Source organism: Penicillium soppii (genome assembly GCF_028829465.1).
Source record: "Penicillium soppii strain IBT 18220 chromosome Unknown utg000006l, whole genome shotgun sequence".
Classification (NCBI taxonomy): Eukaryota; Fungi; Ascomycota; class Eurotiomycetes; order Eurotiales; family Aspergillaceae; genus Penicillium; species Penicillium soppii.
In genome coordinates this window covers 3,522,256-3,547,059 of record NW_026643236.1, presented here as the reverse complement: position 1 = coordinate 3,547,059, position 24,804 = coordinate 3,522,256, and the positions used below count along the sequence as shown (strand labels likewise).

Here is a 24,804-nt window from a genome sequence, read left to right as displayed (position 1 = left end):
TTGAGGTCATTCTTTTTGGATTGTCCCCTTACCCCAAACCTTTTTACCCCCTACACAATCAATCACATACAAATTGGTCTTATTCTCATTCCCATTCTCATTCTCATTCTCAGGCTTCCAACTCCACTGGAGTGTCCGGGAAAAATGCCAAATCCTTCCGATGATGCGAGTTCCAGCACCGACGCACCGACTGTTCGGTGGCAGTTTATCGATTCTTCAAACAATAGTCGGACCAACTTGACACAAGTCAAGCGCCATGTTATGCAAGAGTATATGCGTCAGAAGAAAGGCACTCACCAAAGTGAAAGTGAAGAAGAGCGCCCGCAAGCAAAACGCGGGAGACCCAGGAAGCCTCGCGCAAAACGAACAGTGGGAAAGAAGTCGAGATCGGATAGCGACAGTAATGACAATCGCAATCCAACCCGGAAGAAAAATCCCGCCAAGAAAACGTCACATCTTCAAGAGGATGATTCTAACGTTGCAGAGATTCGCCGCGATATGCCTGCAGATTTCACATCCAACCCCCGATTTCATGGATCCGACGATGTGGCAGTATTTCTGCCTTTCCGGCCATCACCCACCCAATCGGACCTGGGCTTCTTCTCCGACTCATACGTCGCCGGATCTTCATATAGTTCCCAGAGTCATTCTCTGGATTTTAACAGTTTTTCGTGGTCATCAGCACCTACGACACCAAACCAGCTCATGCATTCACCAAGAACCATCATGAGTGCTGCCCGGACTGACCCATTTAACACACTGCCCATCGAGCTGGATCTGGATGGGCAAAGACTATTCGACTTCTACGTGAATACTATGCCAGCTTGCTCCTACGGATCCCATTTTCGGTCGGCCAAGGCCCACAATTGGTATACTGCTGTTTTTGTACCAGAAGCAATGAAGGGCGCTGTTGCTTTTCAAAACACTATTCTCGTCCATGCATCCAATACATGGTCTTGGGTGCGCAACGAGGGCCAGACCTCCAATACACTGCTGCATCGAGACCGTGCGGTCTCGATGCTACGAGAACACCTTTCTACAAACCCCCACGATATCTCCGATGTCGCGATCATCTCATGTCTCAGCGCTGCAGCTCTAGAGGACTTTGATCCGCGACCAGGACGGAAAGAAATCAGCTGGATACATATGCGAGCTGCACGCGAGATGATCCGAGCGCGCGGCGGCCCTGCTGCATTTGCGTATACCCGTCTCGGCATGCTGATCAACTGGCAAGACTATATCCTGTCTGGATACGAGACTCATGGACCAAGTTTCTCCTACGAGTGCGAACAGTCTCCGACAGTGACACACGGGACTGCAGCATACCAACCCAGTCATCCCCACTCAATGCCCTCACCACCATACTCCGACTCCTCTACCCTCTCCGAAATATCCCCCTGCCTAGAAACAAGAACAAGTCCAATCCCAGGCTCGATATCGCCAATAGACGAGATCAAGCTCCAATGCGAAGAATTCCTCGATCTGCTTCGCCGCTGCGAGCAAGTCGCCCTATACCAGCGCGACAGCCCCGACTCATGCCATCCCCGCCGACAAGCCGCAGTCCACCATACATCCCTCCTCTACCAAGTCCTCGCGGCACCCCCAGGCGCCCGCTTCTCTACGTCAGGCAACCGCAAACAGATGGTCGCCCGCCTAGCAGCCCTGATCATCCTCAATGCCGCCATGTGGGACTACCGGTACACCCCGACGCGCGCAGCACTATTCCTGCACACACTCGAGAAAGCCATGATCAACAGCGAGGTTGGGATGAGCGGCTCCATTGAAGCGATTCTTCAGATTCTCCTGGAATGCAACGACGGCAGTCTGGACGACTGCTCCCTCGGGCCGGATGGCATGTCCACGGGTTTGCTAGAGGATGCCCCTGACTACTCGCAGTACTCAGCGAGTGCGCCGTCGCCTGCTGCGCGGCCGTGGTTTGCTGGCCGGATGCTGAAGATTGCGAAGAGATTAAGCTCGGCGTCTTGGTACCGGGTTAGTGAGTTTTTGTTTTCGTGCTTGGCTCTGCAGGTGCAGGATTTAGGTATGGCGTTCTGGGAAGCGGATCTTCGGAAGGAGATTTTGGATGCGCCCTTGACGAGTTACCATATGCGTTCGTTGATTGGGTGATTGCTTTTATTGTTTGGGAATCTCATCTCCGTTCTCTGTAAATATAGATTCTGCATGATTGAGCGTTTAAAGAGTTTATGTGAAAGGATATCAATGAAAACGACTGATCTTTACTAATGTTATTCTCGGGACTATATACTTAAGTACCCTACTGTATAACGTCTTTCAAAGTCTCGCCGATAGAATCAGCCCCGCCGCCGCCACCGAGCAGCTTCTCGTTGGTTGCTTGAATGATAACGCGCCGGTAAGTAATCAGCGCAGGAGATCCGTTGTCCTTGACTTCCAAAATTAGGTGCAGCAGCTGCCCCCTTTGCATCGCCTTGCGGCTAATCAGCTCAACACAGCACTTCTCAGGCGGAGGCATCGTGATCTCAACAACACTACCAGCCTCATTGAGGGCCTTGATGCCCAACTCACCAACCTCGTAGTGAACAGACGACTGTGTGGCACTAGGGTCCTTATATTGGTACCACTTGAAGGCCAGAGAATCGTTAGGATCCGGATCATACGACGCCGAAGCATCCAGCGTAACCGTCGAACCAGCCTCCAGCTCAAGCACCAGCGGCGCAGGACCCCTAGTCCCATTCACCACAGCAACAGGATGGTGATTCGCGCTCCCCACATCCCCCGAAAGCGACCACTGCATCCTTGCCGCAAAATCCATCTGGAAAGCCTCGCGCCAGCGCCAAATAGTCGCCTGGTTAGACTTATACCCGCGGCCATCAAGCCCCTCCACCTCATCAGGCGTATCACTAAAATGCCCACCACGCCCATCTCCATCCCCAAACCGCCCACTAACATCCGTGGGAATATACCGGCCACCCCAAGATCCAAACTCCGGCCGTTCGGCCACCCCCAGCCCATTCTGCACCAGATACAGAAACGACGGCGTGTCGCCCTCAGGAATAAACATGAAATCGGGATACGTGCCGCCGAGCGGACCGATCTGGATATTCGCGCGGATCCACTCCCTGCTGATCGTCGCGGGGTCCGGCCCGCCCTTGTCAAACCCGTACCAGGCGTCGCCGGAGATGCCCGTCCACGCCGCCATCCCGTACTGGTTCCAGCCGTGTACGGAACAGATGTAGAATAGGTCCGGGTAGGTGGTGCGCAACCACAGGCCGCTGTCGTCTTGGTCGGAGATGGTGTAGATGCGTAGGTTGGCGCGCAGCGCTGCGAAAGCGGCAGGGGAGTGCGTTGTTTGGAGTTTTAGCAGAGCAGAGGCGAGCACGTTCGTGCCGCCCCAGCAAAGGATCCAGAGTGGGGAGGTGGATGGTGCTTGGATGCGCTGTAGGAGGTGCTCAGCGCCCTCGCTGAGGGGGATATCGGCGCCGACGGCGGTCATGCCGTATGTCTGTAAATGTTAGGGCTGATCGGTTGGGATTCATGCTTGGGACGTTTACCTCTGCACCTTTCTTGATTTGGGATCTTAGGTATTCGGCTGTTGGGTATGGATCGTCTGGGTGGGCATGGGCATTGAGGTTGTCGACAACTTTTTCATACCCGTCTACGATCTTGTGCATGTCCTGCGGACAGACCTTGTTCTTCATCCAGGTTGAAGTGCAGGCGACCAGCCCCTCTGTGTGGAATTGGTTGGAATATAGTAGATAGCGGACGAGCGACTCCGCATCATCCGGTTCATTGGAGATGTCACTTAAGATAAACACGCGCGGCTTAGAAGGAAAGGATTGAAGTTGATCTTGCGAGGCCATAATGGATAGTGAATATGCCGAGAATAAGTGAAACAGTTGGCCATTGAACAGTATATTTAAAAGGCACAGCTTGGGTCCTCGTCACGAGAACTCGCCAGGAATCGTAACTTGAGCCACTTTGGCCTAGATTGGTGTGGTCAACTGCCGAAGTTCAGCCGACGCAAAAATAGCAGTTGTAACCGCCATCGTCATTACCCGTCCCCACAAAGCTTGGATTCTACTTTGATCGAGGGGAAAGACCGGGAAAAGACATGCGAAGTTATTAGTCTCAGTTCCCGGAATCGGACCATGTCGTGCGGGGCCCCATGTTTACCCCGGAACTGACGGCTTCCTGTTGCTACTATGCACAACGCACGCATATAAGGCCATTATGCCGGGTATAATTCGATCAATCAGTCCGCACTGTTTGTACGTTAGACTCTACCTTTTCAATTTTCCAGAATGTCCGCCATCAAACAGTCCGCGCTTTACCAAGAGCTGAGTCCCCGCCTGCTCTTCATCGGGTGCTTCGTCTCCCTGGGAGCTATGGGCTTCGGATTTGACAACTCTTGGTGGGGAGGCGCTCTTGGATTAACGCCTTTTGCCCAGAAGTATGGTTCCTGGGATCCATCCACCAATGCTTGGAGTATACCGTCTGAGAAACAGTCTGCTGGCACGGGCACTGGCTCCGCTGGTATCATTTTTGGTTGTTTGGCTTCGCCGTGGTTGTGCTCCCGCCTTGGTCGTAAGCCCACGCTGATGGTTATGGCGGCTGTGTTGTCTCTAGGAATCGTTCTGGAAGCCTCTGCCGTGACTTCGTTCTGGCAGTTGGTTGTTGGTCGCATCGTTGTTTACTCCGGTATTGGTATTGCATCTAATGTGGTACCGATGTATCAATCTGAATGTGCACCGGCCAAAATTAGAGGTTTGTCATTTAAGAAGGGGTCGAAGAAACTGTTCTGACAAGATCTATGCAGGTGCTTTTTTGACTGCGTATTCATTCTGGAACACCTTTGGTGGATTCCTGGCTACACTGGTCGTCTACTTGTGTCAAAGTATGAAGACTGAGTGGGCATATCTGTATGTATAGATTTCAAGTATCTACCTATGTAGGTACTACTTGTCGGTTACTGACGCCGCTCAGAACAGTGATTCTATGCCAGCTTACAGTTCCCGTTGGGATTATTCTCTCATATCCCTTTCTTCCCGAAACACCTCGGTACCTAGTCTACAGCGGACGCTACGAAGAAGCCGAAGTAGCGATCAAAGATCTGTATGGCGCTCACTATAACGCCGCTGAGGAAGTCCAACTGCTACGCCTACAAGTCGAGGAACAGCGCGAGCTCCATCGCGCAACCAGCATCATGGATTGTTTTCGAGGCACAAATCTGCGGCGGACAATCGTCGCTATAGGCGTGCAGGTTCTACAACAAGCCCAGGGTGTCTCATTCATCAACAACTTTATTGTCACTTTCATGAAACAGCTTGGCTTCGCTGATCCGCTCAAATACAACATCATTGTACTTGCATGTGGTCTGGTCGCTAACGTCTTCTCTTTCTTTACATTTGATAAGATCGGCCGACGGAGCAGCATGTTTACTGGCGCATTCTTTATGGCAGCGATGATGATCGGTGTTGGCGGCACCACAGCTAATGGTTATAAGACACTTTCGCCAATGACACAGAACGGATGTGTCGCAATGTTGGTCCTGTGGTATGTCATCTATGCTCTGTCCTGGGGCCCTGGCGTGTGGATCTTAGGCGGAGAGATTGGAACCGGTCAGTTGCGCGAGAGGACTCTGCTCTTGTCATCTCTTGGCAGTTTCGTGACCTCTGTCCCGATCAATTTCGTCAACCCGTATGTTCAAGCCGAGATTGGTGGCCGGACGGCAATTATCTACGGTAGTTTTTCCGTCGCTGCTATGGTGTTTGTTTATTTCTGGCTACCGGAAACTAGAGATCGATCGCTGGAAGAGCTTGATGAGATGTTCCAGCAGAAGGTCCCGACTGCCCAGTTTAAGGACTATGTATGCACTGGTATTGGGGCACAGATCAGGCAGCTGGAGAACAGAGAGGGCGAGGAGGACTTAAAGACTCGGCAGATTGAACATGTTGAGGCTGCTATATAGCATTCTTCGGTGCGAAAATTTGTTAGCAATAGACCCTTTATGCTAGAATGAGGCTTCATAATCCGAAGTATCAGCTTCTATTTCATATCTAATCTTTGCTTTTATGGGAAATAGAATAGATCAATTCTTCGTATGCAGATTGGCCATATGGCCGATCCCACTGTTCCATGTATTCAATATCCCCAATGCCCACGTCCCCCATGAAATGAAGATATTTCCGCAGAAGACAGCCTGTCCATTTGGCAACTGCACCTAATTTCTCCTATTTCTCATCGAACCATCTGAGAAGTCTCTTCTTACCAGCGGGCAGTGCGGTCGACCGCATCTCCCCATCAGCACCGGTGCCCTGAGGCGTAGGCCGAGAATTGAGAGTGTCACCACTTGGCAGACTGGCCAATTCGAGGGCATGCGTCAAAATGTGGGGCAAGAGTTCGCTCTGGTTTGTCTTCTCAGTTTCCCACGCGGTTTGGATCTCCGAGCGGAGCGACTGATACCGCATTCCAGTTTTGGGATATGCCTGAGTATATGCTTGATTCGGAGGGCAGCCTCGGTGCTTGTGTGCACGCGGAACATCTCGAGGTCTTTGCTAACGTCGGACAGCTAAATCATCTCTTTTTTGCCCTATATCGATTGATATTTCTGCTAACCTCCTCCCCCCCTTGGCCTCTCACCACACAGCATACATTTGTTTTTCCACAACAGAAGAGACCATACAGAGCCAGAAGAAGCCTAGAAAGACCCAGAACGTCGTTAAACTCTTGATTAAGATCTTCCAAGGGAAAATCTACGAGTCGTTGATGTTAGGGCCCACGTCCGAAATAGGAAATTATAACCACTACAGGCAGTCAGAACCGCCAGCTTCTCAACAGAAATATCAGATGAAAAGATATTTAAATTACCTTTAAAGGTACATTTAGAAAGCATTTCAGATATTCACCCTTGACAAAAATGGCTAAGTCAACTATCACTCTCGCTTCTGGCAAAGAAATGCCTCTTGTGGGCTTCGGTCTATGGAAGGTTCCCAAAGAGACAGCCGCAGATACCGTTTATAATGTAACTACAAACTTCCACCATTACATACTAAGACTTACATCCCACAGGCCATCAAAGCCGGCTACAGACTATTCGACGGAGCATACGACTACCAAAACGAAAAAGAAGCAGGCGAAGGCATTCAGCGCGCCATCACCAATGGTCTCGTAACCCGCTCCGAGATCTTCATCACAACAAAGCTATGGAACAATTACCACCGGCGCGAGCACGCCATCGAAATGGCAAAGCGCCAAAGCGACGCCTGGGGCTTGGGCTACATCGACCTATTCCTAATGCACTTCCCCTGCGCGCTGAAGTACATCGACCCCGCCACCAGACAGTACCCGGTAAGTGCACTGCACAAACAGCACGACACAAGCTAACAGAGCAGGCCTGGTGGATAGACGACAGCGGCACCGTCGCCCCGGACAATGTTCCGATCCGCGAGACCTGGGAGGCGATGGAGTCGCTCGTCGACGACGGCATCGCGTGCAGCATCGGCGTAAGCAACTTCCAGGCGCAGAGCCTGTATGACATCAAGACGTATGCGCGCCACCCACTGTCTGCGCTACAGATCGAGCACCATCCCTACCTTGCGCAGCCGGAGCTTGTCCAGATGGCGCAGGAGAACGGCATTGCTGTCACTGCTTACTCGAGCTTTGGGCCGCAGTCTTTCGTGGAGCTGCCGCCTGCGTTTTCGAAGAGAGCGCGCGGTATCCCGCTGCTTTTTGATGCGGAGCCGGTCAGGGCTGTTGCAGGGAAGTATGGGGTTTCTCCTGCGAGGGTCTTGTTGCGGTGGGCGACTCAGAGGTTAGTGTTGTGGGGTTCGGATCATTTTGTGTTGAGGCTGACGGTTTTTAGGAATATTGCTGTCATTCCCAAGTCAAACAATCAGACTCGGCTTGCGGAGAATTTGGATGTTTTGGGCTTTGACTTGACGACTGAGGAGATTGAGGCTATCACGGCTTTGGATCGTGGTTTGCGGTTCAATGATCCTGGATTTTACCTGCCTGACTATCCACTTCGCATTTTTGCCTAGATATTGTATGCCGAGATAGAGACTGAATAAAACAATAGAAATTCTGGATTTGGGTTATAGTTATTTTATACCGCCACAATTGTTGTCGCCTAACTATTTTTTGGAATCCCTGTGTGCTTGGGTGATCATGTCCCCGCAACGCTAATGGTTCGGCCCCATAGTGGTTTTGCCAATGCAGTCCAGTATCAAGCACTTAGACCGAGAGTAGTTCTAGCAGACATCGCTGCATGGAATCAAGCAAAAAAGCCACTGGTTCTTCTGACAGGCAAACTTGGTGGCAGGTGGAATCTCGGGATGTTCCGTCGGTAATTGAAGATCTAGTGCCGTGCCACTATTCCAGGATAGGCATGTGGGCGTGTGGGCAAGTGGGCATGTGGGTTGGTATCAGACATCACCGATCTTGGCGAGAGTGTCCCCGACTTTATTGCATTGTATAATTTACAATGGACATTTCCAGGTTGCTGCAAATCAAGCAAATTGAATTCGAAGACGTTTCAAAGGGTCATGCAAAGTTGATGCGACGGTCCGGTCCTACCATGTTATAGACTGGAGAAGGGCAAAGTTTATTGAATATCCCTCAATGTATGCGGATGTGACAGAGACGATTACTTTGCGTACAATGCGGGAAATGCACAATCGTAACCGCTGTATGCGACCAACGTTAGAATTACCATTTTCTCAATATTATAGTCGAAAGTAGACACCGGGGAGAACAGGAACCATAGGGTCCGTGCGCGAGAAGTGCCCTGGATCATGCAAACTCAGTACATAACGGCTGTCCATGGGTTTCCAAGGTACCACTGCCTGAGCCTATATCGGCGACAGAGTAATCCTTTAGGGGGCACACTGATTAATTTTGTTACAAACAGAGCAAACCAGGGATAAAAGGCCTGAGGCCTGAGGCCAAAAGATCAAAGTGTTGGGAAATCCAGTTTTCACATGCAAATCGTGGGGCGGATTTGCATGTGATAGCTCATATTTGTTGGGGCCAATATAACCTCACTGATTACCACATTTTATATATGTAGTTTAGAAAAATATAGAGGAAAAATCAAGAGAATTTCGTGAAGTCATGAGTAAAAGAGGACAAATGTGAAGAAAAGAAAAGGATTAGAAAATCTACACTAAAAATGGCATAATACCCATGCAAACCTACATACATATGCCGGGGAAAACCGCGGGGGCGATAAGACACCGTTCCCGGAGATTAGGAAACCCTGGAAATTTCCCCGTCGACACCGTGTCTTGTTACTTGACTCGTACTAGGTAACATGAAGTTTAGTCTTCCTCGAACTTCTTGGAAGACTCAACATTTATCCGGGACCCATAGCTTGGATTTCTCTGGTCTTTTCAGTATTTTAGTATTTTAGCATTTTACATTCCTGCACTGTTGTCATTATTGTTTAAAGTGTCGTGATCCTAATGACCTCCTCACAATAAATCATACCTTTTTTCTTTTATCTGTATTGGAAGAGCGATATCGTCTCCTCGTCTCCCTCCAAAATGGCCATTCTCGATATCACCAAAGACCTACCTACACTCTTTAGGCAACAGGTACAGGCAACACCAAACGCCGTGGCGTTGGAAGATGAGACCACATCCTATACATATACCCAGCTCGACCAGGAGGTGGAGGCCCTTGCCACTCGTCTTCGGACCTATGGGGTCAGCCGTGACACCCTCGTGGGTGTGCTCCTGCCGCGGAGTGCACATTACGTGATTGCCTGTTTGGCGGCCCTTCGCGCGGGTGGTGCGTTCCTAGTACTGGAGTTGGCTTACCCCGCAGACCTCTTGGCGGATGTCATCGAAGACGCTAAACCTGCTGTTATTATCACTCACAAGTCAGAAAGCGAAAAGATCAAAGCCCCTCTTCCATTGATCAACCTCGATGAGCCAATTGCCGAAACGAACGGACACGCCAAGGAACCTTCTCCATTGCCGGAAAATGACGATCTAGACCGCCTGGCGTTTGTCTCTTATTCTTCAGGAACCACAGGCAAGCCGAAAGGCATCGCCAATCCTCACCGGGCTCCGGTACTGTCATACGATCTGAGGTTTGCCGTGCAGGATGTACAACCGGGAGATCGGGTGGCCTGCAATGTATTCTTCATCTGGGAGATGCTACGACCACTCCTGCGCGGAGCCACAGTCGTTATTGTGCCCGATGAGACGAGTTACGATCCCGCGGCTCTGGTCGACTTGCTCGCGGCCAAGAAGGTCACCGAAACACTCATGACACCCACCCTCCTCGCTACTGTCCTTTCCCGCTATCCCCGTTTCGGTACACGTGTTCCTGATTTGCGAATCGTTTGGTTGAATGGCGAAGTCGTCACCACCGATTTGGCTCGCAAAGCGAGCAAAATCCTCCCCAATGCTCGCTTGCTTAACTGCTACAGTGCATGTGAGACACATGAAATTGCCTGCGGGGATATCCGCGAGATGATAGATGATGAATCTCTCTACTGCCCCGTGGGCCCACCTCTGGACCCTACACATACCTACGTTCTGAACGAGAGTGGACAGGAAGTGGAGGCGGGAACATCAGGAGAGCTCTTCATCGGCGGTCCCCTGTTGGCTAGAGAATACATCAACCTCCCCGAAACAACTGCCAAGGCTTTCACTCCCGACACCTTTGATTCTACACCCGGTGCTCGTATGTATCGGACCGGAGATCTGGCACGCAAGCTGCCGTCAGGACTCCTCGAAATTACCGGCCGTGTCGGCGCAATGATCAAACTGCGCGGCTATTCCGTCGTACCGGCAAAGGTTGAGAGTGAAATCTGCCAATATTTGGCCGTCAGTCAGTGCGCTGTTACCGCATATGGTGAGGGCTTGGACCGACAATTGGTTGCGTACATTGTCCCCGATAAGGAGGCCTCATCTGACCGACCCTCTGTTGCAATCAACGAGTCTGGCCACAGTCCTTCGGCGCGTCGCGCCCTCGAAAATAGACTTGCGCAGTACATGATTCCCGCTCTTTGGGTTGCGCTGGAGGAGCTGCCCACCAATGAAGTATCTGGTAAGGTTGATATGAAGAGCCTTCCTTCGCCTCGCAGCTCTAGTCCCAATGGTAGTGAACAAAGTGCCGGCAAGGACCCGATCGGTATCAACGACATCGCGGCAATCTGGGAGGCTGTTCTCAAGGTTTCAAAGAGTTTGTTGAAACCTGAGGATAACTTCTTTGACCTGGGTGGTCATTCGTTGTCCCTGGCAGACCTTTCATCAAAGCTTTCTAGACGTTTTGGGTTCCGGGTTCCAATTCCCCGTCTCGCGGAGAATACTACTCTGACTGGTCACTTGGAGACTGTTCGTGCTGTCAGAGATGGCCACACCGAAGAAGTACAAGCAAATCTGCCGGCAGTCTTGCTTTCCGATGCGACGCTGGACGATGATATCAAGCCTACAAAAACCGCGATCACTTCGGTCACTTCAGCGGACACCGTGCTTCTTACTGGTGTGACTGGATTCTTGGGTGCTTTCCTGTTGAATGATCTGATTGAGAACACTTCAGCCAAGATTATTTGTCTTGTGCGCTTCAGTGATCCCGAGCAGGATGATCAAGCTGGAGGTGTGGCTAGGATCCGCAGGAACCTTCTCGACATGGGACTCTGGCGCGATTCGATCCTTGAGCGCGTTGAAGTTCTCCCTGGAAACCTTTCTCGTCCTCGATTGGGTCTGAGCCCGGAAGAGTTCGACAATATTGCGTCTCGTGTTCAAGTCATTGTACACGCTGCCGCCACCGTCAATCTTGTCTACCCCTACGCCGCGCTCCGAGGTGCAAATGTTGGTGGAACCAGGGAGATTCTTCGATTGGCCGCCAAGGGCGGCGCGACTGTGCAGTATGTCTCTACCAACGGTGTCTTGCCACCATCAGGCGAGAACGGTTGGCCCGAAACTACCGTGCTGGACGTGAGCGATGTCCCAACAAAGCTGCTCGATGGCTATGGTCAGACCAAATGGGTTGCAGAGCAGCTTGTTCTCAAGGCCGGTGAGCGCGGGTTGCCGGTCAAGATTCACCGATGTGGTACCATTAGTGGTCACAGTGTGACAGGCTCTGCTAACGCGTGGGATTTGCTGACTGCGCTGATTGTCGAATCGATCCAGCTCGGGTACGCCCCAGACGTGGAAGGATGGCGCGCGGAGATGACCCCTGTGAACTTTGTCAGCAAAGCAATTATTCACCTTGCTACTCAAACACAAGCAGACCAAAGCGTGTTCCATCTCGGCGATCCCAAGCCGGTGGATACTCGATCGGTCTTTGAGGATCTTAAGGAGCTTGGGTACCAGACGAAGCCTCTTCCATGGGATGAGTGGGTTGCCCTGTGGTTCGAGAAGAGAGGCTCTGCCAAGGGTGGAGACGGTTCGTTCACCGTCGACATTCTTCGCAGCGGCATGCCGACCGTGGAGTTCCTTCGCGACATTGTGGTCCTCGACAACGCCCTGACTCGGCCCTTCCGAGCTGTGATTGAGCGACCCAAGGTGGACAGCCTTTTGTTGGAAACCTACACTCGGCATTGGTTTGCCCGAGGATGGCTCCCCAGGCCCCCTTCCCGTCAGAATGCCCTCAACCGCCCCACTGAACCAGCCGTGAAAGGCCCACTCAGCGGCCAAGTGGCAGTGGTTACTGGTGCATCCTCCGGCATTGGTGCGGCGGTAGCAGTCGCTCTAGCGAAGCAGGGCTGTGCTGTCGCCCTTGCCGCTCGCCGACTCGATGCCCTTGAGGGTACCAAGCGCAAGGTCGAGGCCCACGGCGTCAAGTGCATCCTGCGATCCACCGACGTCACCAGCAAGGCCCAGGTCGATGCCCTCGCTCAGGCAGCGAGCGAGGAGCTGGGTCCAGTGGACATCCTGGTCGCCTGTGCTGGTGTCATGTACTTCACCATGATGGCAAACACCCAGATGGACGAGTGGGAGCGCACCGTCGATGTCAACTGCAAGGGTCTCCTGCATGCCCTCTCTTCCACCGTGCCCGGTATGCTCTCCCGCGGCCGGGGCCACGTTGTCGCCATTTCCTCCGACGCCGGACGCAAGGTCTTCCCAGGCCTGGGCGTGTACTCGGCCAGCAAGTTCTTCGTCGAGGCCACGCTCCAAGCCCTCCGCCTCGAAACCGCGGGCGCCGGCCTGCGCGTGACGAGCATTCAGCCCGGCAACACATCCACAGACCTGCTGGGCATGTCAACTGACGCGGAAGCCGTCAAGAAGTTCGGAGAGCCGTCTGGAGCAAAGATTCTCGATCCCTCCGATGTTGCCAACTCCATTGTTTACGCCCTGACTCAACCGGAACACGTCTCGGTCAACGAGATCCTGGTTGAGCCTCGCGATGAGCCCATTTGAGCGTTGCTTAAGCTTTTCCGGGGGCTGTACCATCTGCTGTCAATAAAGTTGCTCGCTAGCTGTGATTATGTTGATTTGATCCAGAGAAAACGCATGGCCACATAGAGATAAGGCTAAAGAAGATAGATTGTATAGTATAATATTTTTTCTACACTCGCCTTGCCCATGCACCTGGAACTGATCCCACAGAACCCGTAGTACGGAATCGGGCCTAGAGACAGCTATCATCTTATGTTGAGCTGATTTATCAAGCATCCTTAAGCCACGTACAAAAATTTATTGGATATACCAGTATAGTAATTAAGGATCTATAACTATATCATGTAAAAATCCAGAAGTTTTATATATACAAAACCAGGCCTGGAATCAAGAGTTAATTATTCTCCCACAATTTCCATTGGAAACCTGGACCGCAGTCACCGAATCCGTGAGTGTCAGCTTTCCATAAGTAGAAGAAGCACACACGGTAGTGCTAGCCAAATAGCAGTAATTAACGCCAGATGCAATGTGGACGAAGTACGACATAGCGCATTTAGAGCTTGCCTGACAACTGGCACAGCAGTCATACGCAGACGCAGTATTCCCGACGCTCAGTGAGTAGCCCGGGATGTTGCTGAACGTGAGCGAGTACACGTATTTACCTGCCAGCGACCCGAAGTCCGAGGAGAGAGGAGCACCGGCGATGTTGTTGGTTGCACACGCCGCGTACGCGGAGGTCGTGGTTACTGCGCCGAGAACGGTGGCCGTGGATGTGACTGTGGTTGTCTCGATGGCGGCGACGCTGGTCTCGGTGATGGTGGAGGTGGTGCTGTAGCTTAGGGTTGTTGAGACATCAGATGGGAGGACGATTGAGTTACTGGTGATGGTGTTTGTCACGGTCACGGTTGTCGTCGAGGCAGGGGCGGTGGTAGTGATGGGGTTTTCGGTGATTGTAGAGATGGTTGTGGCTTTGATGATGTTTCGCTCGTGGCACACAACCTTTTGGGGATATTTGAGATCATCCAGGTAAGGTGCACAATTATCGTCTTCCTCCTCCAGCAGGGAGCGCTTGTATACTGTCGGAGAGGGAGGAAGGGTGTCCGCGATTGGAGTGAAACCTAGGGAAGTGGCAATGGTAGAAGTGCTGGTTGAGGTGGTTGAGAGGGTGGTGAAGATGGTTGCGGTGACGGGGGAGGGAGTGAGAGTCACTGTTGCGGTGTCAATCTCAGTTGAGGTGGTCGAGAAGGTATCGGTGATAGTGGTAGCAGTAGAGATGATAGTAGTCGTCTCATAGTCCGTCACTGTGTCTGTTGAGACAGCAGGAGTGACGGTGACGGTATCTTGGGTCGTTGTCAAGACAACAACAGGAGTCGGGTCATGGATGGTGCGAGTGATAGTCGTGGTCGGCACAGACTTCACCGACTTGGTTCCCAACACCGTGTTGCAAGTTGCAATAGATACATGGGCCTGACTGCTAACAGGCGGGGAGCTTGCTGCGGGAGTGGTAGCAGAGACCCGACTGAGCAGTAGGCCTGCAACGAGGGCAAACCGGTGAATAGACATTTTTTTCCAATAATAGGAGAATACGGATAATGTTGAGTTGGAGTGCCCTCTCCCTAAATACTCCTTTATGTTGTGTTGGTTGGAGCTTCGGCCGGCTATTTTCACCGTTGTGTGCCATGACAGACGAATCTAGGACAAAGCCACGATACGGTGACCCAGGAGGCGTTAATGGCGTCAATAGTTTATTTGCAAGTCAGGCACAAAATCAGGAAATGGGGATTTTGATCCACTTAGGCTTATGTTTCGCTTTCAATCTTGTCGGCGTCTCCGTACCCTAACTTCGGAAACCCTAAGCGATGATGTATATACAGGGCCTTACACCTTCGCTGGCTCTATCTGCAAGTATTACATTCTTTCTCAATTCAATCCAACATTCAGCCATTCTTTTCTGTTTGTTGTTTGATTGCCACTCATTTTTCAATTCGTTATTCTTGCCCTTGCAGATAATCATTCCATTCTTTCGATTACTGCCAGTATGGGTAACCTCCTGGTTCAAGGATGGCTTCTTGCTGCTATCTTTATACAGAATGGTATTGCCGCAACAGTTCCTATTGAGCCATCCGTGGCCCTCACGCCCGTTGTGACTGCTACACCTAGCCCCATAGCGGACAACCACCACGTCCACCACCACATCCACCACCATTGGACTCACATCCCAAGGCCATTGCCTAGTCGCGGTCCTTGTCGCCCTGTTTCTTCGTCGGCTGTTTCATCTTCCAGTGCCGTTCCTTCATCATCGGTTGCTTTGGTCTCCAGTGTCATTGTCTCTTCATCTCCTGTTTCAACTCCTCATTCGAGACCAGTCCATAGCCATTCGCACCGGCCGCACTGGAGCTATACTATTAAGCCTTTGCCACACAGCAGCTCAATTTTGGCTTCGTCCTCTGTAGCTGCTCAGGCTTCCCCAGTCGTTGTTTCTACACCCGCTGTCGAGCCCTCCACTACCCCTGTTGCATTCAGTACTCTGCAACCCACAGGCTCCATCCCCAAAGGGACCCCCACTGGGCTTGTCTCAACAGCTTCTTCTGACCACACCTCTGCTGATGCAGCTTCTACCTCTGCACCTTTTGCATCCGGCGAACTTCAGTCGAACATTCCCTCTGGATCTTCCGCAGCGTCTTCACCCCTTGGAGGAATTCAGACAAACGTTCCCTCTGGGTCTTCCACCTTGCAGTTGACCACATCGACGGTTCTTTCTACCCGCACAGCTACAATCACTGCCTGTCCTACTACAGTCCCCAACTGCCCTGCCAACTCCAAGACAACCTTTGTTACTACGGAAACCATCGTAGTTTCCACCACCATCTGCCCTGTCACCGAGGCTGCCGGTGCTACCCAAACATCACCTGCCTCTCCATCTGCAACTGGAAATGCAGGTGGCTATGGCAATGGCAACGATGGCTCTGATTTCACGACGTCTACTGTCTACAGCACTCGGACTGCCACCATCACCGCCTGCCCTTCCTCGGTGACAAACTGCCCTCTGAGATCCAAGACCACCTATTTGACCACCGAAACCCTAGTCGTCTCCACCACTATCTGCCCCGTCTCAGAAGCTACTGGTACTAGTAGTGCCATTGCCACCAACCCCGCAGGTTCCGCTGCTACTACTGAAGCAGCCCAACAGGGCGACAATGGAGGTTCAGAGCTCACCACATCCACCATCTTTGCCACGCACACAGCTACCGTCCTTGCTTGCCCCGAATCTGTCACTGACTGCCCGCTGAGGTCAAAGACCCGTTCCGCAACGACCCAGACAGTAGCTGTCGCAACCACCGTCTACCCTGTAGTGGCAACTCAAGCTTCTATTCCAGCCGGAGTGACCGGCACAGTCACCGCTGTTGTTACTGCCGCCAACAACCAAGCCAGCGATGCCAATGGCTCATCCCAATCCAATGCAGGCTCGGACGTGGACGCAACTTACACTACCACTATCGTGGTCGAATCATGCTCCGATGACGATACGTGCACTGGATACATCAACACCATTGTGATGACCCAGACCGGTGCCGCCGCGTCCACTGCTACCCCTTCTTCCTACGTTCCTCACTTTGTCTCAGGAGCCGGAAACAACCGCACTGTCTCAGTCTCAGCCTCTTCGACTCCTATCTGGTCTCAGACCAGCCAGTCGAGTGGAATGGTCACAGCCACTGTGTCCAGCACTACCAGTGCCGTGAGCCCCTTGTATACCGGCGCTGCGTCTGCACGTGCTGGGTGGTCTATCCTGCAAATGGTGGGCTCGGCGATGGTAGTCCTGGCTGCAGCAGTTGTTGTTTAAAACCGTTGAATGGATCCATAGATGTCATGCTGCCACTGAAATTATTTCGAAATTATTTACTCTAGAATATATTAAATATGATTACAACCTTGCGGAGCTATGATACTATAAAATAACCGTGCTCCTCCTTATCGATGAAATCATGCTCCTATTCAGAAGTCACCTATTTAATCAAAAAAAAGCACCTTACGACGTGAAAGAAAATGTGAGCTGTCCTTTTAAAAAGTTCCATCGGCTTTACGGTGGGTAGGGGACTGACTCAGGTACACAGAGACAGACCCTAAGGTGGAGCTCCCAGCTTCACATCATTGCAATTTCGGGATCACCGATGACATCGAGCCCCTAGTCGGATCCGGGATTTCGAAGCGAACTGTAGTTCTTCGCACCTCTCCTGATTTGTCCGAGCTTGGACAATCGGCTAAATGTGCCCGTGCTACTAGATCCACTGTTGATCTAGAACGAGCCTTCCAGCCACATCAGATGAAAGAAAAGTACGTATTTGGAATATAAACTAGAGAAAACCCGCTCAGTCGATGATAGATATGGGGCCAAAGCCAATGCTTCGAATCAGGAGCCCTTGCTCTAGCGCAAATGGATCTCGTGCTTGCTGGAGTGGTGTGCCGGTTCGACTTCGAGCTGTTCAAAACCACGCCCGATATAGCACACTATAGGGAGTATGTTAGTGGTTTTTCAAAGGAAAGAAGGATTGATTGAGAGTGAAGTTCAGCCAAGCTTATTGATTGAGGTCTACTGAAGCAGCCATGCAATACACACTACAAAAAGAAGAATCGGCAGAAACAATACATTTATGTACTATGTAAGGAGCTAATTGCAAAAGAACAGATCTCAAACGCCAGATCGAAACGCCACCAGGTATCAACAGTTTTTACATTAGAATTTTGGGTTTCATAATAACATATTCTCATAGAAGAGCAAATCAAGCATTAGTGTTCATCCACTGAGTCCATTCGTCATTCGACGCCCCTTGGGCAGGTCGGTAGGCAGGATTGTTGCCGAAGAGATCATCAAACGAGATCCCCAAGTCCATGTTCATGCCCACGTTTTCATCCATGCCTACGCTGAAATCCGGCATTCCACCCTGCATCCGATTCGGCTCGGGGATGTCTTGTTGTTGCGGCGCGGACATGTTATTAGGGTTGTTGGGCTGGAAGCTGTATCCTTGCCATACGAAGTTCTGGTTCGGGATCGAGACTAGATCTGGACTGCTCAAGACTTCGGATGGAGTCTGGCCCTGAGAGATTGGGGAGTGGATGCGGGAGGAACTGCGGGAGTGGGAGGGGCGGAGGTGGCTTGGCACTGAAGACTTGATGCCGGAATTTAGTGGGAATTGGTTTGTGAAATCGAATGTTGGGGTAGTGACTCCAACGCTGGGAGAAGCCGGGCCCATGCCTGTGCCGTCAAAGGGATACTGTGTCGGAATTCCGCCGTCATGACGGAAGTGGTCGTCTTCCAAAGTGGACATAGGCTGTGTAGGGTACGCGAATGGATCGTCGGATGGGAACATCATGGGCATGAGATCCGGAAGATTGGCAGGGTTGGTAAATTGTTGTGCCCATGCTAAGCTCGATGACTCTTGGTTGGGCATGGAGGGATTCATGGACGAAGAAATATGTTCTGGGGTCGTCATAGTTTCCGTCAACAGCTCTGGTGTGGTGGACACCCATGTGGCGTGGCTACTAGTATCGGCAGAACGGTTGTTGATGTGTGCGTTGTCCAGACTCTGTTGACGGCGATTTCGTGGTTCATTTTGAGACATCATCTGTGCTGGGAATGTGCTCGACCTAAGTGGCAGATTCTTCTCTGCCAATGGCTTAGGCTCAGGCTCGGCATTGTTTGGCGCGGGCCGCTTGAGGTTGACAGCAGGTTTCGCACTCTGGCGATTTTTCAACAACTCGGGCAATGTCTTGAAGAGGGTCTGTAAAAGGTCAGCTGAGGGAATCGTATAACGACAAAAAAAAGGAAACAAACGTTTAAGCCCTGAGAACACCTATCGGCAGCCAGACTCTTCTTGGCCAGCCCGGCCAAAGTGTTCTTGCCCTCCATGGCGTCTTTCAGGACACCGTCCTTGGCGGTTGGAGAATCCGGGTTCTCAATGACAAAGAATAGCAAGGAAAAGATAGCGAAATAGGTCGTGTACATGGTGAACCAGAAGGAGCCATTAAGCAAACCTCTCTTCTGCATCCCAGTGGTGATGTGGACAATGTTTCGGGAAACACTGACACAAGCAGCCGCGCAAGCATAAGACCTCTTGTCCACCCCGCGTGCCTGTGAACCCCCAGATACATAATGGAGGAATGGGCGGTACATCACCATCTGTACATGGGCATAGCTAATACGCAGCAATTGTCGGACACTAAAAACATTAGTTAAGTTTTTGCAAAGTAGAATTGATGACTTACCGCTCCAGCTGGGGGGACACCTCTGTACCCGGTCGTAGGGCCGGAGGCAATTCCTCCATCCAGTTCTGTAGATCTCGCTCGATTTCGCGAATTTTAGAATGGCTGACCATGTATCGCTGGTCAGACTTGGAGCGATAGCGAGCATTTTTGACCGGATAGATGTATTTGACAACCTTCAAAATGATGTTCGAAAGACGGGTGTGCGCATTGCATCCTGCCATCAGCGGCGTATAGTTAGATGGTGGTTGTGTGATTCCTTCTGTCGTAATAAAGTCCCCATCAACCTCCATTGGGTACTCCTGATCGATGTCATCGTCGCTCAACATTTGAGGGAGACCCAAGAGTGTGCTGACGTATACGTCCATTTTGCGGACGACCCAGAAAATGCGCTTTCGAAGTTCTCGTTCAATAGGGTTGAAATCGGCCGCAACGCTGCGATGGAGACCTAATCGCAGCGCTGAACGAAGCGCAATTCCCACATAAGAATAACAAGTGCTTAACTTTGCAGAAGATTGAAGAAACAGGACCATGAAGCAAATCGCCTGGAGAGAAGGCAAGTCACGGCAATCAGTGATCTCGAGAAGTTGTCGTCCGGCCTTGAAGAATTGGAATCTGAAAGATATTAGTTAGGCTCCGGAGAAATTAAATGTTAGGAAACGCCTACCCCTGACCGATTGCACCCTCGTAGCCAGATAAATCCAGGGTGCCTTGTCCTGATCCATCATCCGAGAACAAGCAGCCAACCGCAATGACAATATACAAGAGCGGCAAAAACGAGTTTTCCTCATTCGAGAATTGTTCTGGGGGAGTGTCGTATATGCGCTCCAAACTTGCATAGAATGACGGCTCGTGCACAAATCTCATCAAGGAGCAGGCGTGATCGATCGCATTGTGACATAGACGGCGAGCGACCTCACGCGGAGGCAAATCATGAGTGGGAGGCAAGGTAGAGTCCTGAGGCGATTCGGACAACGACTTCGGGCTCCCGATCATATGCGCAGTGATCGAGGAGCGCGATCGTGCCATCGGACCCGTAAGTTCCGCCGCACCGAGCTGTTTGCGCAACCGACGAACGAAGATTATCCCTGATGTGTGTCCATGATAATCCCAATGGCCCTGATCGTCTCGGTCCAAGCAGCCTGAATTATCAACCATAGTCTCAAGCAGCCCCTCATCCCCCGCTTCTGGCGCCGTGTCTCCATATGCGGTCGAGGGCTTCGAGCTCTCGGTCGCTTGCTTCTCTTTCTGTGCTTCAACGAATTTTTGTTCAGTCGCATGTACGTCTAGTTGCGGGTCATCGAGGTTGACGTTTGGTAGGACAGTCCGGAGGAGAGCCTCGGCCTTTTGGAGGCGGTTCTCCAGGGCCTCGACATATTGCGGAGCGGGATTTCGTCGGCGGTTAGAAGGCTGATCGTACGAACACTCTACAAGAACAGTTAAGACCGAACATTTTGATTAAATGCACAAAAAGACTCTGCGTACCATAACTATAAACTGTGCAATGTGTGCAAGGCTGTTTGCCATCACATTTGATCTTTTTCCTGCGACACTCATCGCATGCACGACCGACACGGCGCCTCTTCTGGAGTGGTAGTGATTTAGGGTCTGCGGGAGAAGCATCTTGCGAGTGGTGATCGTCGTCATCATGGGAGTACTTGAAGGGGTTCAGGGATGGATCGTCTTCATTCTCGCCGGAATGAGGGCTTGTAGTCGCCATGACTGGATATCTGATGTCCGCACAGTGCACAGATTCATGTAAGGAGATAATGTGGTCTTGGCGGGCGATCCGTCGTGAATATCAATATCATGGATCGTCCCGCGAGAGCAGAATGAGTCAACTGAAACAAACTTTGCCTTACGAGTATTGAAATTTCGGCGCTTCGGCGGTTCGTCTATTAAGTTCCCGAAAATAGTTTAAGGGTCTTTTGGAGAGAAAGAAAGAGAGAGAGATTCGCGATGATGAAATGATTAATCCCGAAAGCGGTGAGTTTCGAGTCGATATCTTTCCAAAAGGCTTCAAGATTCACTTTGTATTGTAAGCAAAGTGAAGCAAGAAGGAAAAAAATGTTAAGATCAAGGTCATATTTCCCCGCCAGAATCAAACGAGTTTAGTTCGTTTAGTCACCCCCGGAGGACCCCCCCCCCCCCAAATGACGGAACGGGGGTTGACAAGGCGCGACACCGACATTAACAAGCATAAAGTATATGTGAGTGGTTTTTTCCAGAATTTTTCTCTCACGGAGATTTGCCCGGACTTCCAATATCCAATGAATTGTGCAGCTGCGGCTTTTTGCCGGTCTCCACTAGCTCCGATATATGGATTCGGCTTGTCTGTCAATATGCCGAGGCCTTGGACTTCTGATTATTCCCGATTTTTCCGCCGAGCCGTTATATTTTCTATTTCTGCTGTACTTCGTATAGGGGAGGAAAGATTGTATTCAAACATGTGAACAATGGAGTGATTGGGCGATAATGTTCCGTCTGCACCTTGCGCCCGCATGACTCTCGGGGTTTGAAATTGGGCTGCAGGTCCTTGTGGCATTGATTCCAAAGGATCGAGGAAAACTCTCTTTTACATAATTGTCTCAAAAGTCCGAAAACAACTGTTAACTGCGATTAAGATATTGCTACTTTCTCGAGTGGGATATTACTTTTATAATCTCAAGTTGAGAAGATTTTAGAGAAGATATACAAATCCGATATGCATTTGTTCTAGAACGCGTAAAGGAATAATCATTACGGGTTACCTGCCTCAATTCCTATCCTAGCCGAGGAATTGTATAATAATAAACAGGGTACTCCGTACTTATGGCCAGATCTTATATTACTTAATCTAGAAAATGGTATACTAGGCCTCCTACTAATCTAGAAAATGGTGTACCTAAGCCTCCTACTAATCTACTAATAAAAATGTTCAGAAATTGCCGAACCCTGTGTGTGGGTCTGTTGATCTTCACTTAGGGACTATAGTAAAGGCGTGTTCCTGTTGACGGCCCTATCAACCCTGGGAACAAACATTTTGGTCCTCGAAGTTTTCTTGCTCTCAAAGGCCTTGATACGATTTCTGGGAGCATATAAGCCGCTTCTAGGAGCCATACAGCTCCCAGGAAACTTGCCTTGGCTTTGGGGGCCTTCTACCTCCCTCTCCGGGAACCGAAGCCGCGCTCCTGTTCACAGCTCATCAACTCACGGTAACTGAAGTGCAGCTATTCGTACTATGATTTATCCTCTTGGGAATAATCCAATGAATCATGTCTATGTACTTCGAACTGCTGACGCTGAGCCAAGACAAACTCCAGGAATGAAGCAATCCCCTCAATAGCTTCTGGCTCTTTTGAGCTGATACCTTATTGGTAAGAGCATGAGCATGGATATCCTGTGCTCATCTGGATTAGCTTGTGGTTTACTGTCTGTCCCGGCTACAGAAGCATGTGTAGAACGACTTTTCAACAGTGCGAGAAATATTTGCCATTTCCGTCAAGGATCTTCAAATGAGTCAACCGTTCAAGACTTAATGATGTATATATGCTCGGAAAATCGTAACCTGGATAGTCAGTAGTTGAGCGGTCTAGAGAAATCGCCGATCGAAAACAGCCAAGAGATGCTTGAAAAAAGGAAGCTCTGAAAGCAATTGACGGAGACTTCGATCTAATCAGCGATGGTGAAGAGATCATTCACGAGGCGATTGAAAATCATGACGTGGCAGTTGAAGGGGCAGATCGGTTTTGTATAGTGGTGACAGGATCATCTCCTGTGAATGATCACGGGCAGGAGGTGAGCGATGAAGAACACGAAGATAAGGGCCATTGCTGCCACCTCCATTCATACAATTCAATGATAGATTTCAGAAAAGATCTTCTGGCAGAACAACATGGCCGTCTAGCAGACTGTAGGGTTATGAAATGCATTAGAGCTAGTCTAGAAAGAACAAGAAATAAATTGTTTTCTTTGCAAATTACCAAGCATAATAGATCAAAGTTCATAACAGGTTGAACTAAGCGAATACACTGGGGGATTGAAAAATGCAGAATAATTCGTTCAAGTAGACAGGTCAACCATTTTTGCTTTTGCGAGTTATAACGAAAACCCATTTGGGTCTTGGGTCAGGTTTTGGCGAGATCTAGATCTATATGAGTGGCTGCGGAGTGCCTGCCCGACAGCAAGGAGATGAGCTGCCGCAACTACAAATGGCGGATTCTTTACATATAGGTTAACAATCACCTCTACCTCACTCCAGGTTTCAACTAGACGAGGGGTCAGGGTAAATGAGCTCATCCATCCATCCATTCGCTGTAACAATGGATGTAGCCCAGGCAGCTTTCTTCCAGCTCCTGACTTACTGATTCAACAGATGCACGAAGAGATGACTTTTGCGGTCATGCTCCGAGAAGTCATTGTGAACCTGTGACCTGTTTACTGCATCCATCGAGGAAAACCAGTCAGGGACTCGAGTGGGTGCGAATAAGTGCGGTACATTAGATTGTTCCTATTTAGCGAAGGTTGGTCTTCTCCAATGATGAGCTATGAAACATCACAACTATTGCAATATAGGCTCGATATAGATAGTGTAGACAAGGCTGACTTTGGCCTCGCACTTGATTGCTTGCTTGCTCAACCTGCTCTGGTGTTAGGGAGAATCCGTTCGCTCGTGCGCTCGTGCGCGATATAGTATCGTCTAAGGCATTGACTGATTCACTTGCGGCATTTGTGATCGGCTTCGCTACGTCACAAGAATGGTTGACGTCGATAGAGCACGATGTTTTGCACTGAATATAACACCAGAGTCAGGATTTAGATCCCGTCGAAGCTGCCGAACCTTGTTGACATCATTCCTCAACCAAACTTCATGCGGCCCCACCTCTTGCCGCCGTTTCCGATAGCCTAGCAGTAAGGCTGTTTGGAGGTCGCTTCTCAAAATCCCATGGTAGTGCTCGCCATGGTGAGAAGCCGCATCCGGATCAGTATTGCCCCACTGGTTGACATCGATAATCATTTGTCGTCATTGGCAATACAAGCCATGCATAGCATATAAAGGGGTGCTGTACGCGCTGATGTTTATTCTCACGTTTGACAAACTTCAATTAACTCAACAAGAATAAAAGCCGCAATGGACTGTTTTCAAGACGATTTTGACTGGTCTTTCAGGGCGAAACATTCCTTGAAGGTGATTGTTGTTGAGCTGGTATTGCCGGACTTACCGTGGCACTCGGAC

At 50.5% G+C, this 24,804-nt stretch overlaps 10 protein-coding genes across 10 annotated transcripts; 5 read left to right on the top strand and 5 right to left on the bottom strand.

Moving 5' to 3' along the window:
* Positions 1 to 144: 144 nt before the first annotated feature.
* N7529_008717 (sigma-70 region 2 family protein) lies at positions 145 to 2,127 on the top strand (the record flags this gene model as incomplete). The annotated part of the gene is made up of 1 exon (XM_057244244.1): positions 145 to 2,127. One exon carries the CDS (start codon positions 145 to 147, stop codon positions 2,125 to 2,127), a length of 1,983 nt encoding a protein of 660 aa, XP_057095782.1.
* Positions 2,128 to 2,275: 148 nt separating this feature from the next.
* Positions 2,276 to 3,839, bottom strand: N7529_008716 (DUF1593 domain-containing protein; the record flags this gene model as incomplete). The annotated part of the gene is made up of 2 exons (XM_057244243.1): positions 2,276 to 3,481; positions 3,531 to 3,839. 2 exons carry the CDS (start codon positions 3,837 to 3,839, stop codon positions 2,276 to 2,278), a joined length of 1,515 nt encoding a protein of 504 aa, XP_057095781.1.
* Positions 3,840 to 4,280: 441 nt separating this feature from the next.
* On the top strand, positions 4,281 to 5,947 carry N7529_008715 (uncharacterized protein; the record flags this gene model as incomplete). The annotated part of the gene is made up of 3 exons (XM_057244242.1): positions 4,281 to 4,743; positions 4,796 to 4,898; positions 4,963 to 5,947. 3 exons carry the CDS (start codon positions 4,281 to 4,283, stop codon positions 5,945 to 5,947), a joined length of 1,551 nt encoding a protein of 516 aa, XP_057095780.1.
* Positions 5,948 to 6,209: 262 nt separating this feature from the next.
* Positions 6,210 to 6,446, bottom strand: N7529_008714 (uncharacterized protein; the record flags this gene model as incomplete). Its single annotated transcript, XM_057244241.1, has 1 exon — positions 6,210 to 6,446. One exon carries the CDS (start codon positions 6,444 to 6,446, stop codon positions 6,210 to 6,212), a length of 237 nt encoding a protein of 78 aa, XP_057095779.1.
* Positions 6,447 to 6,895: 449 nt separating this feature from the next.
* Positions 6,896 to 8,018, top strand: N7529_008713 (uncharacterized protein; the record flags this gene model as incomplete). The annotated part of the gene is made up of 4 exons (XM_057244240.1): positions 6,896 to 7,000; positions 7,048 to 7,326; positions 7,371 to 7,789; positions 7,841 to 8,018. 4 exons carry the CDS (start codon positions 6,896 to 6,898, stop codon positions 8,016 to 8,018), a joined length of 981 nt encoding a protein of 326 aa, XP_057095778.1.
* Positions 8,019 to 9,521: 1,503 nt separating this feature from the next.
* N7529_008712 (non-ribosomal peptide synthetase) lies at positions 9,522 to 13,352 on the top strand (the record flags this gene model as incomplete). The annotated part of the gene is made up of 1 exon (XM_057244239.1): positions 9,522 to 13,352. One exon carries the CDS (start codon positions 9,522 to 9,524, stop codon positions 13,350 to 13,352), a length of 3,831 nt encoding a protein of 1,276 aa, XP_057095777.1.
* A 366-nt stretch (positions 13,353 to 13,718) lies between these two features.
* Positions 13,719 to 14,894, bottom strand: N7529_008711 (uncharacterized protein; the record flags this gene model as incomplete). Its single annotated transcript, XM_057244238.1, has 1 exon — positions 13,719 to 14,894. One exon carries the CDS (start codon positions 14,892 to 14,894, stop codon positions 13,719 to 13,721), a length of 1,176 nt encoding a protein of 391 aa, XP_057095776.1.
* A 475-nt stretch (positions 14,895 to 15,369) lies between these two features.
* On the top strand, positions 15,370 to 17,172 carry N7529_008710 (uncharacterized protein; the record flags this gene model as incomplete). Its single annotated transcript, XM_057244237.1, has 1 exon — positions 15,370 to 17,172. One exon carries the CDS (start codon positions 15,370 to 15,372, stop codon positions 17,170 to 17,172), a length of 1,803 nt encoding a protein of 600 aa, XP_057095775.1.
* Positions 17,173 to 18,109: 937 nt separating this feature from the next.
* Positions 18,110 to 21,309, bottom strand: N7529_008709 (putative C6 transcription factor (Mut3); the record flags this gene model as incomplete). Its single annotated transcript, XM_057244236.1, has 5 exons — positions 18,110 to 19,108; positions 19,162 to 19,546; positions 19,593 to 20,204; positions 20,257 to 21,016; positions 21,075 to 21,309. 5 exons carry the CDS (start codon positions 21,307 to 21,309, stop codon positions 18,110 to 18,112), a joined length of 2,991 nt encoding a protein of 996 aa, XP_057095774.1.
* A 3,003-nt stretch (positions 21,310 to 24,312) lies between these two features.
* N7529_008708 (uncharacterized protein) lies at positions 24,313 to 24,585 on the bottom strand (the record flags this gene model as incomplete). Its single annotated transcript, XM_057244235.1, has 1 exon — positions 24,313 to 24,585. One exon carries the CDS (start codon positions 24,583 to 24,585, stop codon positions 24,313 to 24,315), a length of 273 nt encoding a protein of 90 aa, XP_057095773.1.
* Between the last annotated feature and the right edge of the window lie 219 nt (positions 24,586 to 24,804).